The following is a 17,398-nucleotide window of genomic DNA, read 5'->3' as shown; positions in this document are numbered from 1 at the left end:
TATAAATCGATTGATTGAAGGCAGGAAATTGTTTAAAAACAATGATTTTTTTTATTTAACGTTCCCTTGATTCGATGAAAGTTTTCCACTAGGTTTATTGATGAAAATGCAAAATTCACATTTTTTCTCCGGCCTAATGTACTAACATATGTACATGCACACATACATATTATATGTACATACATATATTCAGATACTTTTAAATAAGAAATTTCTTCCTTTGATATTTTATTAGAAAAAAATATATTGAGTCGTACGTGAGATACATATATTCATTATTGACTTTTCTTTTACATACATATGTAGGTGTACAAAATAATATGAAAAATTGCTAAATTCGGTATACTCCTTTTACTTCATGAAGTTTTTTTAATTATGTACTAAAATAAAAAAAAAATTCATTTATGTACACATGCAGCCAATGGTATGGCTCGGTGGTCGCGTTTATGCTTAGCACCTAGAGGCTACCGAGTTCGATCCCGTGCTAATATTTAATACTGTCAGACTTGGATATTTGTGACTTCAAGTCGATCGTTTCTTCTCAGAATTTGCCAATTTATCTGATTTTCATTGTTGAAACGGTTTCTCAAACTGGCAAAAATAATCCTACCCGCTATGTCACAGATATCGGAATTCGATTTATATGCAATATGTAAAAATGTATGTACAAGTCTAAATCCATAGATGTCTTAATGGATTAATTTATTGTTAATTTTGTATTCTTCAGCCTCTCGAAATACAGCGATTTATGTAATAAAAATGCTGCAATGTTTGTAATTAATTGTCTAGGAAGGCGCATTGGGGTCTACCTATTAGGCCTTCCCGTTATATATCTATGTAAAAATAAAATAAAATATTGTTGCGTAGGGGTGGGTAGAGGATCCAAATAAAAGGCCAAAGTCACTTCACAGCATTTATTGGGTGATTAAGAAGATACACGCACAGCCAGTGCTCCGTCCAGAATGCCTTGGTATTGACTAAGTACCTGCTTATAAAGGGCAGGTCGCTCAGTTCATCTTCCTCAACATATTTGTTTACCCATTTTTATAGTCACGTACCAGATATGCAATCACACGGTCTCGCGTCAGTTCTGATAACTCTAACTGGAAGTGGCTGGGTGCCCTTACCAACCACTAAGTCCAATCGGGGGTCTCCATTGTAAGCCGACAGCACATAAGCATGGAGGCAAACCTCGAAAACCAATTATAACGGCGGCTCCTTTTAGCATATGCTACAATATGTAGTTATTTTAGCATAAATTTAAAATTAAAAGAGGCTAAAATGTTTTTCAAATGGTTTTTATTTACATTAAAATATATGTAAATACATACATACATATGTATATGCAAATCCTCAGTTTAAAATTTAGGACTACTAAATTTGTTTTCATAAAATTTTCACGATATTCCAATTTAGACCGTAGACGAAATAGAAGGCATTGGACGGACACCTTTGAAGGTTTTTCTCAAAAAATAAATACAACACCCTATGATTAAATTTAAGACGACATAAGCAATAGTTTACGCTTTATACTCCAAGAAATTGTGTATTGAAGAGTTTCGCTTGAAGCTCGTCAAAGTTTATATATAATGCACTAAAGTAAACAACATCTGAATTTCCTTGATTATTGAATGCTACATTGGAAGAGTGCACACGAGTGCATTAACTCAATTAATAGACAAGCGTTTCGGAAGTTCGTCAACGCGATTAAAGTCATCTTTGAAGTGGCGCTAAGCCTTGGCGCATAAGCCGTTTTGGAACGCAGCGATGCGTCGCCTTATGTGCGACATTCCGGTCCGGCAAGGCGTGACAAATCCGAAAACAGCAGCGCCGGCTCCAGGATTATCGCGCCGCTTTAATTCCGGATTGGCCTGATCCTGGATTACGGCTCCAGGCCGCATTTACCGTCACGCGTAATTGGCCCATCTCCCAGCCCGCCCCCCTCTCCGACATACAGACACACAACCCAATCCCTCTCGTTGATGTACCCAAATATTTTCAGACGAATGACGGACGACTATGTAAATTAGTTGGAACGGCCGCAAAATTATGTTCTGCCAGTCGGTAAAATCCTATAAGTTATTCCATATTACATATTAAGCATTCGGCGGAATTTTGGATCTCGATTCTGATTGGTCGACGGCTTTTGTTGTAGCCTCGCACACAAGCTAAATAACTTTAATTCATTGTCTAATACAATAATAATAATAGGAGGCAATAAAACGAAGTGTAGCATGGAACGTGCTCGTGGCTTCAAGCTGTGATGGGCGTATCTTTAAATCATTGTTAAGTTGTACGATCTTATTATTTCAAAGTTTCACCTACATTTCTAAAAATATATTATAAGAATTACCGTTATCGATCAATATCAAACCTATGTTAATACCTGAGTAAAAATATCACCAAAAACGATCTAGGGGGTGATTTTTGTCAAGGATTAGGCGTGCTAGCGATTTTTTAACACGTGCTACGTACCACTCTGAGTGTCTTCACCTAAATGTTCTTATTTACCGAAATTTTCTGAAAAAGGTTTCTGAAATACTGATGTTAATACATAGCAGACAATTATAAGTATGTTCATATTATCTTATTAGAAACTTATGTAAAATGTACATGCTAACGCATTCATTCGACCCGTTCGACCCGCGATGGCCAATCACATTTCGTTTCAGTTTCGCATTGCATTTTAGTCAAGAAATACATTATTGTTCGTGCGTATAGCTGTCATTAGAATTTGACTTTTATTTTTTGTTAGTTTTGAGTTCGTGTGTTGAAATATTTACATTAATAAAATTTTAATATAAAATACGTAAGTTGATGATGTTATTAGATTATTTATGGAATATGTATGATTTTTACATTAATGGAAATATATATTTTTAGACGATAAAAGTAATTGACATGTTACACGTTTTGTGTATATTTTTGCAATGTACAATTCTTTGATTTTGATGATGGTAAGGTAAGGTTGGGTTAGGTTTGGTGGGGTAAGAACGTTTTGTGGATATTTGGGCAATGTCGAATTCTTTGATTTCGGTGATGGTTAGGTTAGGTTGGGCTAGGTTTGGTAAGGTTAGCACGTTTTGTGAATATATTCGCAATGTCGAATTCATTGATTCCGGTGATGGTTATTTTTGGTTGGGTTAGGTTTCGTGACGTTAGCACGTTTTGTGTATATTTTTGCAATGTCCAATTCGTTGATTTCGGTGATGGTTAGGTTAGGTGGGGTTAGGTATGGTGAGGTAGGCACGTTTTGTGGATATTTTGGCTATGTCGAATTCTTTGTTTTCGGTGATAGTTAGGTAAGGTTGGATTAGGTTAAGTGAAGTAAGCACGTTTTGTGTATATTTTTGCAATGTCCATTTCTTTGATTTCGGTGATTTTTAGGTTAGGTGGGGTTAGGTATGGTGAGGTAGGCACGTTTTGTGGATATTTTGGCTATGTCGAATTCTTTGTTTTCGGTGATAGTTAGGTTAGGTTGGGTTAGGTATGGTGAGGTAGGCACGTTTTGTGGATATTTTGGCTATGTCGAATTCTTTGTTTTCGGTGATAGTTAGGTAAGGTTGGATTAGGTTAAGTGAAGTAAGCACGTTTTGTGTATATTTTTGCAATGTCCATTTCTTTGATTTCGGTGATTTTTAGGTTAGGTGGGGTTAGATATGGTGAGGTAAGCACGTTTTGTGGATATTTTGGCAATGTCGAATTCTTTGATTTCGGTGATGGTAAGGTTAGGTTGGGTTAGGTTTGGTGAGGTAAGCACGTTTTGTGTTTATTTTTGCAATGTCGAATTCATTGATTTCGGTGATGGTTAGGTAAGGTTGGGTTAGGTTTGGTGAGGTAAGCACGTTTTGTGTTTATTTTTGCAATGTCGAATTCATTGATGTCGGTGATGGTAAGGTTAGGTTGGGTTAGGTTTGGTGAGGTAAACACCTTTTGTGTATATTTTTGCAACTCGAATTCAATGATTTCGATGATGGTTAGGTTAGGTTGGGTTAGGTTTGGTATGATGAGCACGTTTTGTGTATATTTTCGCAATGTCGAATTTATTGATACCGGTGACGGTTATTTTTGGTTGGGTTAGGTTTCGTGACGTAAGCACGTTTTGTGTATATTTTTGCAATGTCCAATTCTTTGATTTCGGTGATGGCAAGGTTAGGTTGGGTTAGGTTTGGTGAGGTTAGCAAGTTTTGAGTATATTTTTGCAATGTCGACTTCATTGATTTTGGTGATGGGTAGGTTAGGTTGGGTTAGGTATGGTGAGGTGAGAACGTTTTGTGGATATTTTGGCAATGTCGAATTCTTTGATTTCGGTGATGGTTTGGAAAGGTTGGGTTAGGTTTGGTGAGGTGAGCACGTTTTGTGGATATTTTGGCAATGTCGAATTATTTGATTTCGGTGATGGTTAGGTTAGGTTGGGTTAGGTATGGTGAGGTAAGCACGTTTTGTGGATATTTTGGCAATGTGGAATTCTTTGATTTCGGTGATAGTTAGGTTAGGTTGGGTTAGGTATGGTGAGGTAAGCACGTTTTGTGGATATTTTGGCAATGTTTAATTCTTTGATTTCGGTGATGGTTAGGTTAGGTTGATTTAGGTTTGGTGGGGTAAGAACTTTTTGTGGATATTTTGGCAATGTCGTATTCTTTAATTTCGGTGATCGCTAGGTTAGGTAGGGTTAGGTTTGGTGAGGTAAGCTCGTTTTGTGGATATTTTGGCAATGTCGAATTCTTTGATGTCGGTGATGGTAAGGTTAGGTTGGGTTAGGTTTGGTGAGGTAAACACCTTTTGTGTATATTTTTGCAACTCGAATTCAATGATTTCGGTGATGGTTAGGTTAGGTTGGGTTAGGTTTGGTATGATGAGCACGTTTTGTGTATATTTTCGCAATGTCGAATTCATTGATTCCGGTGACGGTTATTTTTGGTTGGGTTAGGTTTCGTGACGTTAGCACGTTTTGTGTATATTTTTGCAATGTCCAATTCTTTGATTTCGGTGATGGTTAGGTTAGGTTGGGTTAGGTTAGGTTAGGTTAGCACGTTTTGTGTAGATTTTCGCAATGTCGAATTCATTGATTTCGGTGATGGTTGGTTAGGTTGGGTTAGGTATGGTGAGGTAGGCACGTTTTGTGGATATTTTGGCTATGTCGAATTCTTTGTTTTCGGTGATAGTTAGGTAAGGTTGGGTTAGGTTTGGTGAGGTTAGCACGTTTTGTGTATATTTTTGCAATGTCGAATTCATTGATTTCGGTGATGGTTAGCTTAGGTTGGGTTAGGTTTCGTGAAGTTAGCACGTTTTGTGTATATTTTTGCAATGTACAATTCTTTGATTTTGATGATGGTAAGGTAAGGTTGGGTTAGGTTTGGTGGGGTAAGAACGTTTTGTGGATATTTGGGCAATGTCGAATTCTTTGATTTCGGTGATGGTTAGGTTAGGTTGGGTTAGGTTTGATAAGGTTAGCACGTTTTGTGTAGATTTTCGCAATGTCGAATTCATTGACTCCGGTGATGGTTATTTTTGGTTGGGTTAGGTTTCGTGACGTTAGCACGTTTTGTGTATATTTTTGCAATGTCCAATTATTTGATTTCGGTGATGGTTAGGTTAGGTTGGGTTAGGTTTGGTGAGGTAAGCACGTTTTGTGTTTATTTTTGCAATGTCGAATTCATTGATTTCGGTGATGGTTAGGTTAGGTTGGGTTAGGTTTGGTATGATGAGCACGTTTTGTGTATATTTTCGCAATGTCGAATTCATTGATTCCGGTGACGGTTATTTTTGGTTGGGTTAGGTTTCGTGACGTAAGCACGTTTTGTGTATATTTTTGCAATGTCCAATTCTTTGATTTCGGTGATGGCAAGGTTAGGTTGGGTTAGGTTTGGTGAGGTTAGCACGTTTTGTGTATATTTTTGCAATGTCGACTTCATTGATTTTGGTGATGGGTAGGTTAGGTTGGGTTAGGTATGGTGAGGTGAGAACGTTTTGTGGATATTTTGGCAATGTCGAATTCTTTGATTTCGGTGATGGTTTGGAAAGGTTGGGTTAGGTATGGTGAGGTAAGCACGTTTTGTGGATATTTTGGCAATGTTTAATTCTTTGATTTCGGTGATGGTTAGGTTAGGTTGAATTAGGTTTGGTGGGGTAAGAACTTTTTGTGGATATTTTGGCAATGTCGTATTCTTTAATTTCGGTGATCGCTAGGTTAGGTAGGGTTAGGTATGGTGAGGTAAGCACGTTTTGTGGATATTTTGGCAATGTGGAATTCTTTGATTTCGGTGATAGTTAGGTTAGGTTGGGTAAGGTATGGTGAGGTAAGCACGTTTTGTGGATATTTTGGCAATGTGGATTTCTTTGATTTCGGTGATAGTTAGGTTAGGTTGGGTTAGGTATGGTGAGGTAAGCACCTTTTGTGTATATTTTTGCAACTCGAATTCAATGATTTCGGTGATGGTTAGGTTAGGTTGGGTTAGGTTTGGTATGATGAGCACGTTTTGTGTATATTTTCGCAATGTCGAATTCATTGATTCCGGTGACGGTTATTTTTGGTTGGGTTAGGTTTCGTGACGTTAGCACGTTTTGTGTATATTTTTGCAATGTCCAATTCTTTGATTTCGGTGATGGTTAGGTTAGGTTGGGTTAGGTTTGGTGAGGTAAGCACATTTTGTGTTTATTTTTGCAATGTCAAATTCATTGATTTCGGTGATGGTTGGTTAGGTTGGGTTAGGTATGGTGAGGTAGGCACGTTTTGTGGATATTTTGGCAATGTTTAATTCTTTGATTTCGGTGATGGTTAGGTTAGGTTGAATTAGGTTTGGTGAGGTAAGCACGTTTTGTGGATATTTTGGCAATGTGGAATTCTTTGATTTCGGTGATAGTTAGGTTAGGTTGGGTTAGGTTTGGTGAGGTAAGCACGTTTTGTTTTTATTTTTGCAATGTCGAATCCATTGATTTCGGTGATGGTTAGGTAAGGTTGCGTTAGTTATGGTGAGATAAGCACGTTTTGTGGATATTTTGGCAATGTCGAATTCTTTGTTTTCGGTGATAGTTAGGTAAGGTTGGGTTAGGTTTGGTGAGGTTAGCACGTTTTGTGTATATTTTTGCAATGTCGAATTCATTGATTTCGGTGATGGTAAGCTTAGGTTGGGTTAGGTTTCGTGAAGTTAGCACGTTTTGTGTATATTTTTGCAATGTACAATTCTTTGATTTTGATGATGGTAAGGTAAGGTTGGGTTAGGTTTGGTGGGGTAAGAACGTTTTGTGGATATTTGGGCAATGTCGAATTCTTTGATTTCGGTGATGGTTAGGTTAGGTTGGGTTAGGTTTGATAAGGTTAGCACGTTTTGTGTATATTTTCGCAATGTTGAATTCATTGACTCCGGTGATGGTTATTTTTGGTTGGGTTAGGTTTCGTGACGTTAGCACGTTTTGTGTATATTTTTGCAATGTCCAATTATTTGATTTCGGTGATGGTTAGGTTAGGTTGGGTTAGGTTTGGTGAGGTAAGCACGTTTTGTGTTTATTTTTGCAATGTCGAATTCATTGATTTCGGTGATGGTTAGGTTAGGTTGGGTTAGGTTTGGTATGATGAGCACGTTTTGTGTATATTTTCGCAATGTCGAATTCATTGATTCCGGTGACGGTTATTTTTGGTTGGGTTAGGTTTCGTGACGTAAGCACGTTTTGTGTATATTTTTGCAATGTCCAATTCTTTGATTTCGGTGATGGCAAGGTTAGGTTGGGTTAGGTTTGGTGAGGTTAGCACGTTTTGTGTATATTTTTGCAATGTCGACTTCATTGATTTTGGTGATGGGTAGGTTAGGTTGGGTTAGGTATGGTGAGGTGAGAACGTTTTGTGGATATTTTGGCAATGTCGAATTCTTTGATTTCGGTGATGGTTTGGAAAGGTTGGGTTAGGTATGGTGAGGTAAGCACGTTTTGTGGATATTTTGGCAATGTTTAATTCTTTGATTTCGGTGATGGTTAGGTTAGGTTGAATTAGGTTTGGTGAGGTAAGCACGTTTTGTGGATATTTTGGCAATGTGGAATTCTTTGATTTCGGTGATAGTTAGGTTAGGTTGGGTTAGGTTTGGTGAGGTAAGCACGTTTTGTTTTTATTTTTGCAATGTCGAATCCATTGATTTCGGTGATGGTTAGGTAAGGTTGCGTTAGTTATGGTGAGATAAGCACGTTTTGTGGATATTTTGGCAATGTCGAATTCTTTGATTTCGGTGATGGTTTGGAAAGGTTGGGTTAGGTTTGGTGAGGTGAGCACGTTTTGTGGATATTTTGGCAATGTCGAATTATTTGATTTCGGTGATGGTTAGGTTAGGTTGGGTTAGGTATGGTGAGGTAATCACGTTTTGTGGATATTTTGGCAATGTGGAATTCTTTAATTTCGGTGATAGTTAGGTTAGGATGGGTTAGGTATGGTGAGGTAAGCACGTTTTGTGGATATTTTGGCAATGTTTAATTCTTTGATTTCGGTGATGGTTAGGTTAGGTTGAGTTAGGTTTGGTGGGGTAAGAACGTTTTGTGGATATTTTGGCAATGACGTATTCTTTGATTTCGGTGATCGTTAGGTTAGGTTGGGTTAGGTTTGGTGGGGTTAGAACGATTTGTGAATATTTTGGCAATTTCAAATTCTTTGATTTCGGTGATGGCAAGGTTAGGTTGGGTTAGGTTTGGTGAGGTTAGCACGTTTTGTTTTTATTTTTGCAATGTCGACTTCATTAATTTTAGTGATGGGTAGGTTAGGTTGGGTTAGGTATGGTGAGGTGAGAACGTTTTGTGGATATTTTGGCAATGTCGAATTCTTTGATTTCGGTGATGGTTTGGAAAGGTTGGGTTAGGTTTGGTGGGGTGAGCACGTTTTGTTGATATTTTGGCAATGTCCAATTATTTGAATTCGGTGATGGTTAGGTTAGGTTGGGTTAGGTTTGGTATGATGAGCACGTTTTGTGTATATTTTCGCAATGTCGAATTCATTGATTCCGGTGACGGTTATTTTTGGTTGGGTTAGGTTTCGTGACGTAAGCACGTTTTGTGTATATTTTTGCAATGTCCAATTCTTTGATTTCGGTGATGGCAAGGTTAGGTTGGGTTAGGTTTGGTGAGGTTAGCACGTTTTGTGTATATTTTTGCAATGTCGACTTCATTGATTTTGGTGATGGGTAGGTTAGGTTGGGTTAGGTATGGTGAGGTGAGAACGTTTTGTGGATATTTTGGCAATGTCGAATTCTTTGATTTCGGTGATGGTTTGGAAAGGTTGGGTTAGGTTTGGTGGGGTGAGCACGTTTTGTGGATATTTTGGCAATGTCGAATTATTTGATTTCGGTGATGGTTAGGTTAGGTTGGGTTGAGTATGGTGAGGAAAGCACGTTTTGTGGATATTTTGGCAATGTGGAATTCTTTGATTTCGGTGATAGTTAGGTTAGGTTGGGTTAGGTATGGTGAGGTAAGCACGTTTTGTGGATATTTTGGCAAAGTTTAATTCTTCGATTTCGGTGATGGTTAGGTTAGGTTGAGTTAGGTTTGGTGGGGTAAGAACGTTTTGTGGATATTTTGGCAATGTCGTATTCTTTAATTTCGGTCATCGTTAGGTTAGGTAGGGTTAGGTTTGGTGAGGTAAGCTCGATTTGTGGATATTTTGGCAATGTCGAATTCTTTGATTTCGGTGATGGTTAGGTTAGGTTGGGTTAGGTTTGGTGAGGTAAGCACGTTTTGTTTTTATTTTTGCAATGTCGAATTCATTGATTTCGGTGATGGTTAGGTAAGGTTGCGTTAGTTATGGTGAGATAAGCACGTTTTGTGGGTATTTTGGCAATGTCGAATTCTTTGATTTCGTTGATGGTTAGGTAAGGTTGCAATAGGTTAAGTGAAGTAAGCACGTTTTGTGTATATTTTTGCAATGTCGTATTATTTGATTTCGGTGATCGTTAGGTTAGGTTGGGTTAGGTTGAGTGGGGTAAGAACGATTTGTGGATAATTTGGCAATTTCAAAATCTTTGATTTCGGTGATGGCAAGGTTAGGTTGGGTTAGGTTTGGTGAGGTTAGCACGTTTTGTGTATATTTTTGCAATGTCGACTTCATTGATTTTGGTGATGGGTAGGTTAGGTTGGGTTAGGTATGGTGAGGTAAGAACGTTTTGTGGATATTTTGGCAATGTCGAATTCTTTGATTTCGGTGATGGTTTGGAAAGGTTGGGTTAGGTTTGGTGAGGTGAGCACGTTTTGTGGATATTTTGGCAATGTCGAATTATTTGATTTCGGTGATGGTTAGGTTAGGTTGGGTTAGGTATGGTGAGGTAAGCACGTTTTGTGGATATTTTGGCAATGTGGAATTCTTTGATTTCGGTGATAGTTAGGTTATGTTGGGTTAGGTATGGTGAGGTAAGCACGTTTTGTGGATATTTTGGCAATGTTAAATTCTTTGATTTCGGTGATGGTTAGGTTAGGTTGAATTAGGTTTGGTGGGGTAAGAACTTTTTGTGGATATTTTGGCAATGTCGTATTCTTTAATTTCGGTGATCGTTAGGTTAGGTAGGGTTAGGTTTGGTAAGGTAAGCTCGTTTTGTGGATATTTTGGCAATGTCGAATTCTTTGATGTCGGTGATGGTTAGGTAAGGTTGCAATAGGTTAAGTGAAGTAAGCACGTTTTGTGTATATTTTTGCAATGTCGAATTCTTCGATTTCGGTGATGGTTAGGTTAGGTGGGGTTAGGTATGGTGAGGTTAGCACGTTTTGTGTATATTTTGGCAATGTCGTATTCTTTGATTTCGGTGATCGTTAGGTTAGGTTGGGTTTGGTTTGGTGGGGTAAAAACGATTTGTGAATATTTTGGCAATTTCAAATTCTTTGATTTCGGTGATGGCAAGGTTAGGTTGGGTTAGGTTTGGTGAGGTTAGCACGTTTTGTTTTTTTTTCTGCAATGTCGACTTCATTAATTTTAGTGATGGGTAGGTTAAGTTGGGTTAGGTATGGTGAGGTGAGAACGTTTTGTGGATATTTTGGCAATGTCGAATTCTTTGATTTCGGTGATGGTTTGGAAAGGTTGGGTTAGGTTTGGTGGGGTGAGCACGTTTTGTGGATATTTTGGCAATGTCGAATTATTTGATTTCGGTGATGGTTAGGTTAGGTTGGGTTAGGTATGGTGAGGTAAGCACGTTTTGTGGATATTTTGGCAATGTGGAATTCTTTGATTTCGGTGATAGTTAGGTTAGGTTGGGTTAGGTATGGTGAGGTAAGCACGTTTTGTGGATATTTTGGCAATGTTTAATTCTTTGATTTCGGTAATGTTTAGGTTAGGTTGAATTAGGTTTGGTGGGGTAAGAACTTTTTGTGGATATTTTGGCAATGTCGTATTCTTTAATTTCGGTGATCGTTAGGTTAGGTAGGGTTAGGTTTGGTGAGGTAAGCTCGTTTTGTGGATATTTTGGCAATGTTTAATTCTTTGATTTCGGTGATGGTTAGGTTAGGTTGAATTAGGTTTGGTGGGGTAAGAACTTTTTGTGGATATTTTGGCAATGTCGTATTCTTTAATTTCGGTGATCGTTAGGTTAGGTAGGGTTAGGTTTGGTGAGGTAAGCTCGTTTTGTGGATATTTTGGCAATGTCGAATTCTTTGATGTCGGTGATGGTAAGGTTAGGTTGGGTTAGGTTTGGTGAGGTAAACACCTTTTGTGTATATTTTTGCAACTCGAATTCAATGATTTCGGTGATGGTTAGGTTAGGTTGGGTTAGGTTTGGTATGATGAGCACGTTTTGTGTATATTTTCGCAATGTCGAATTCATTGATTCCGGTGACGGTTATTTTTGGTTGGGTTAGGTTTCGTGACGTAAGCACGTTTTGTGTATATTTTTGCAATGTCCAATTCTTTGATTTCGGTGATGGCAAGGTTAGGTTGGGTTAGGTTTGGTGAGGTTAGCACGTTTTGTGTATATTTTTGCAATGTCGACTTCATTGATTTTGGTGATGGGTAGGTTAGGTTGGGTTAGGTATGGTGAGGTGAGAACGTTTTGTGGATATTTTGGCAATGTCGAATTCTTTGATTTCGGTGATGGTTTGGAAATGTTGGGTTAGGTTTGGTGGGGTGAACACGTTTTGTGGATACTTTGGCAATGTCGAATTATTTGATTTCGGTGATGGTTAGGTTAGGTTGGGTTAGGTATGGTGAGGTAAGCACGTTTTGTGGATATTTTGGCAATGTGGAATTCTTTGATTTCGGTGATATTTAGGTTAGGTTGGGTTAGGTATGGTGAGGTAAGCACGTTTTGTGGATATTTTGGCAATGTTTAATTCTTTGATTTCGGTGATGGTTAGGTTAGGTTGAATTAGGTTTGGTGGGGTAAGAACTTTTTGTGGATATTTTGGCAATGTCGTATTCTTTAATTTCGGTGATCGTTAGGTTAGGTAGGGTTAGGTTTGGTAAGGTAAGCTCGTTTTGTGGATATTTTGGCAATGTCGAATTCTTTGATGTCGGTGATGGTAAGGTTAGGTTGGGTTAGGTTTGGTGAGGTAAACACCTTTTGTGTATATTTTTGCAACTCGAATTCAATGATTTCGGTGATGGTTAGGTTAGGTTGGGTTAGGTTTGGTATGATGAGCACGTTTTGTGTATATTTTCGCAATGTCGAATTCATTGATTCCGGTGACGGTTATTTTTGGTTGGGTTAGGTTTCGTGACGTAAGCACGTTTTGTGTATATTTTTGCAATGTCGACTTCATTGATTTTGGTGATGGGTAGGTTAGGTTGGGTTAGGTATGGTGAGGTGAGAACGTTTTGTGGATATTTTGGCAATGTCGAATTCTTTGATTTCGGTGATGGTTTGGAAAGGTTGGGTTAGGTTTGGTGAGGTGAGCACGTTTTGTGGATATTTTGGCAATGTCGAATTATTTGATTTCGGTGATGGTTAGGTTAGGTTGGGTTAGGTATGGTGAGGTAAGCACGTTTTGTGGATATTTTGGCAATGTTGAATTCTTTGATTTCGGTGATAGTTAGGTTAGGATGGGTTAGGTATGGTGAGGTAAGCACGTTTTGTGGGTATTTTGGCAATGTTTAATTCTTTGATTTCGGTGATGGTTAGGTTAGGTTAAGTTAGGTTTGGTGGGGTAAGAACGTTTTGTGGATATTTTGGCAATGTCGTATTCTTTAATTTCGGTCATCGTTAGGTTAGGTAGGGTTAGGTTTGGTGAGGTAAGCTCGTTTTGTGGATTTTTTGGCAATGTCGAATTCTTTGATTTCGGTGATGGTTAGGTTAGGTTGGGTTAGGTTTGGTGAGGTAAGCACGTTTTGTTTTTATTTTTGCAATGTTGAATTCATTGATTTCGGTGATGGTTAGGTAAGGTTGCGTTAGTTATGGTGAGATAAGCACGTTTTGTGGATATTTTGGCAATGTCGAATTCTTTGATTTCGTTGATGGTTAGGTAAGGTTGCAATAGGTTAAGTGAAGTAAGCACGTTTTGTGTATATTTTTGCAATGTCGTATTATTTGATTTCGGTGATCGTTAGGTTAGGTTGGGTTAGGTTGGGTGGGGTAAGAACGATTTGTGGATATTTTGGCAATTTCAAATTCTTTGATTTCGGTGATGGCAAGGTTAGGTTGGGTTAGGTTTGGTGAGGTTAGCACGTTTTGTGTATATTTTTGCAATGTCGACTTCATTGATTTTGGCGATGGGTAGGTTAGGTTGGGTTAGGTATGGTGAGGTAAGAACGTTTTGTGGATATTTTGGCAATGTCGAATTCTTTGATTTCGGTGATGGTTTGGAAAGGTTGGGTTAGGTTTGGTGAGGTGAGCACGTTTTGTGGATATTTTGGCAATGTCGAATTATTTGATTTCGGCGATGGTTAGGTTAGGTTGGGTTAGGTATGGTGAGGTAAGCACGTTTTGTGGATATTTTGGCAATGTGGAATTCTTTGATTTCGGTGATAGTTAGGTTATGTTGGGTTAGGTATGGTGAGGTAAGCACGTTTTGTGGATATTTTGGCAATGTTAAATTCTTTGATTTCGGTGATGGTTAGGTTAGGTTGAATTAGGTTTGGTGGGGTAAGAACTTTTTGTGGATATTTTCGCAATGTCGTATTCTTTAATTTCGGTGATCGTTAGGTTAGGTAGGGTTAGGTTTGGTGAGGTAAGCTCGTTTTGTGGATATTTTGGCAATGTCGAATTCTTTGATGTCGGTGATGGTTAGGTAAGGTTGCAATAGGTTAAGTGAAGTAAGCACGTTTTGTGTATATTTTTGCAATGTCGAATTCTTCGATTTCGGTGATGGTTAGGTTAGGTGGGGTTAGGTATGGTGAGGTTAGCACGTTTTGTGTATATTTTGGCAATGTCGTATTCTTTGATTTCGGTGATCGTTAGGTTAGGTTGGGTTAGGTTTGGTGGGGTAAGAACGATTTGTGAATATTTTGGCAATTTCAAATTCTTTGATTTCGGTGATGGCAAGGTTAGGTTGGGTTAGGTTTGGTGAGGTTAGCACGTTTTGTTTTTATTTTTGCAATGTCGACTTCATTAATTTTAGTGATGGGTAGGTTAGGTTGGGTAAGGTATGGTGAGGTGAGAACGTTTTGTGGATATTTTGGCAATGTCGAATTCTTTGATTTCGGTGATGGTTTGGAAAGGTTGGGTTAGGTTTGGTGAGGTGAGCACGTTTTGTGGATATTTTGGCAATGTCGAATTATTTGATTTCGGTGATGGTTAGGTTAGGTTGGGTTAGGTATGGTGAGGTAATCACGTTTTGTGGATATTTTGGCAATGTGGAATTCTTTGATTTCGGTGATAATTAGGTTAGGTTGGGTTAGGTTTGGTGAGGTAAGCACGTTTTGTTTTTATTTTTGCAATGTCGAATTCATTGATTTCGGTGATGGTTAGGTAAGGTTGCGTTAGTTATGGTGAGATAAGCACGTTTTGTGGATATTTTGGCAATGTCGAATTCTTTGATTTCGTTGATGGTTAGGTAAGGTTGCAATAGGTTAAGTGAAGTAAGCACGTTTTGTGTATATTTTTGCAATGTCGTATTATTTGATTTTGGTGATCGTTAGGTTAGGTTGGGTTAGGTTGGGTGGGGTAAGAACGATTTGTGGATATTTTGGCAATTTCAAATTCTTTGATTTCGGTGATGGCAAGGTTAGGTTGGGTTAGGTTTGGTGAGGTTAGCACGTTTTGTGTATATTTTTGCAATGTCGACTTCATTGATTTTGGCGATGGGTAGGTGAGGTTGGGTTAGGTATGGTGAGGTAAGAACGTTTTGTGGATATTTTGGCAATGTCGAATTCTTTGATTTCGGTGATGGTTTGGAAAGGTTGGGTTAGGTTTGGTGAGGTGAGCACGTTTTGTGGATATGTTGGCAATGTCGAATTATTTGATTTCGGTGATGGTTAGGTTAGGTTGGGTTAGGTATGGTGAGGTAAGCACGTTTTGTGGATATTTTGGCAATGTGGAATTCTTTGATTTCGGTGATAGTTAGGTTATGTTGGGTTAGGTATGGTGAGGTAAGCACGTTTTGTGGATATTTTGGCAATGTTAAATTCTTTGATTTCGGTGATGGTTAGGTTAGGTTGAATTAGGTTTGGTGGGGTAAGAACTTTTTGTGGATATTTTGGCAATGTCGTATTCTTTAATTTCGGTGATCGTTAGGTTAGGTAGGGTTAGGTTTGGTGAGGTAAGCTCGTTTTGTGGATATTTTGGCAATGTCGAATTCTTTGATGTCGGTGATGGTTAGGTAAGGTTGCAATAGGTTAAGTGAAGTAAACACGTTTTGTGTATATTTTTGCAATGTCGAATTCTTCGATTTCGGTGATGGTTAGGTTAGGTGGGGTTAGGTATGGTGAGGTTAGCACGTTTTGTGTATATTTTGGCAATGTCGTATTCTTTGATTTCGGTGATCGTTAGGTAGGTTGGGTTAGGTTTGGTGGGGTAAGAACGATTTGTGAATATTTTGGCAATTTCAAATTCTTTGATTTCGGTGATGGCAAGGTTAGGTTGGGTTAGGTTTGGTGAGGTAAGCACGTTTTGTTTTTATTTTTGCAATGTCGACTTCATTAATTTTAGTGATGGGTAGGTTAGGTTGGGTTAGGTATGGTGAGGTAAGAACGTTTTGTGGATATTTTGGCAATGTCGAATTCTTTGATTTCGGTGATGGTTTGGAAAGGTTGGGTTAGGTTTGGTGGGGTGAGCACGTTTTGTGGATATTTTGGCAATGTCGAATTATTTGATTTCGGTGATGGTTAGGTTAGGTTGGGTTAGGTATGGTGAGGTAAGCACGTTTTGTGGATATTTTGGCAATGTGGAATTCTTTGATTTCGGTGATAGTTAGGTTAGGTTGGGTTAGGTATGGTGAGGTAAGCACGTTTTGTGGATATTTTGGCAATGTTTAATTCTTTGATTTCGGTGATGGTTAGGTTAGGTTGAGTTAGGTTTGGTGGGGTAAGAACGTTTTGTGGATATTTTGGCAATGACGTATTCTTTGATTTCGGTGATCGTTAGGTTAGGTTGGGTTAGGTTTGGTGGGGTAAGAACGATTTGTGAATATTTTGGCAATTTCAAATTCTTTGATTTCGGTGATGGCAAGGTTAGGTTGGGTTAGGTTTGGTGAGGTTAGCACGTTTTGTTTTTATTTTTGCAATGTCGACTTCATTAATTTTAGTGATGGGTAGGTTAGGTTGGGTTAGGTATGGTGAGGTGAGAACGTTTTGTGGATATTTTGGCAATGTCGAATTCTTTGATTTCGGTGATGGTTTGGAAAGGTTGGGTTAGGTTTGGTGGGGTGAGCACGTTTTGTGGATATTTTGGCAATGTCGAATTATTTGATTTCGGTGATGGTTAGGTTAGGTTGGGTTAGGTATGGTGAGGTAAGCACGTTTTGTGGATATTTTGGCAATGTGGAATTCTTTGATTTCGGTGATAGTTAGGTTAGGTTGGGTTAGGTATGGTGAGGTAAGCACGTTTTGTGGATATTTTGGCAATGTTTAATTCTTTGATTTCGGTAATGGTTAGGTTAGGTTGAATTAGGTTTGGTGGGGTAAGAACTTTTTGTGGATATTTTGGCAATGTCGTATTCTTTAATTTCGGTGATCGTTAGGTTAGGTAGGGTTAGGTTTGGTGAGGTAAGCTCGTTTTGTGGATATTTTGGCAATGTTTAATTCTTTGATTTCGGTGATGGTTAGGTTAGGTTAGGTTAGGTTTGGTGAGGTAAACACCTTTTTGCAACTCGAATTCAATGATTTCGGTGATGGTTAGGTTAGGTTGGGTTAGGTTTGGTATGATGAGCACGTTTTGTGTATATTTTCGCAATGTCGAATTCATTGATTCCGGTGACGGTTATTTTTGGTTGGGTTAGGTTTCGTGACGTAAGCTCGTTTTGTGTATATTTTTGCAATGTCCAATTCTTTGATTTCGAAGATGGCAAGGTTAGG

The 17,398-nt window shown here is 38.5% G+C and overlaps 1 protein-coding gene across 1 annotated transcript in view; it reads right to left on the bottom strand.

Moving 5' to 3' along the window:
- Positions 1-2,096: 2,096 nt before the first annotated feature.
- Positions 2,097-17,398, bottom strand: part of LOC143920451 (uncharacterized) — a 74,377-nt gene continuing 59,075 nt past the window's right edge. The window contains exon 2 of the mRNA XM_077443341.1: positions 2,097-2,168. Within this exon, the coding sequence (XP_077299467.1) occupies positions 2,097-2,168 (72 nt within the window). The remainder of the gene's footprint in view (positions 2,169-17,398) is intronic.

This window comes from Arctopsyche grandis, chromosome 12 (genome assembly GCF_051622035.1).
Source record: "Arctopsyche grandis isolate Sample6627 chromosome 12, ASM5162203v2, whole genome shotgun sequence".
In the NCBI taxonomy this organism is placed as follows: domain Eukaryota; kingdom Metazoa; phylum Arthropoda; class Insecta; order Trichoptera; family Hydropsychidae; genus Arctopsyche; species Arctopsyche grandis.
This window is presented reverse-complemented; position numbering and strand designations above follow the sequence as displayed.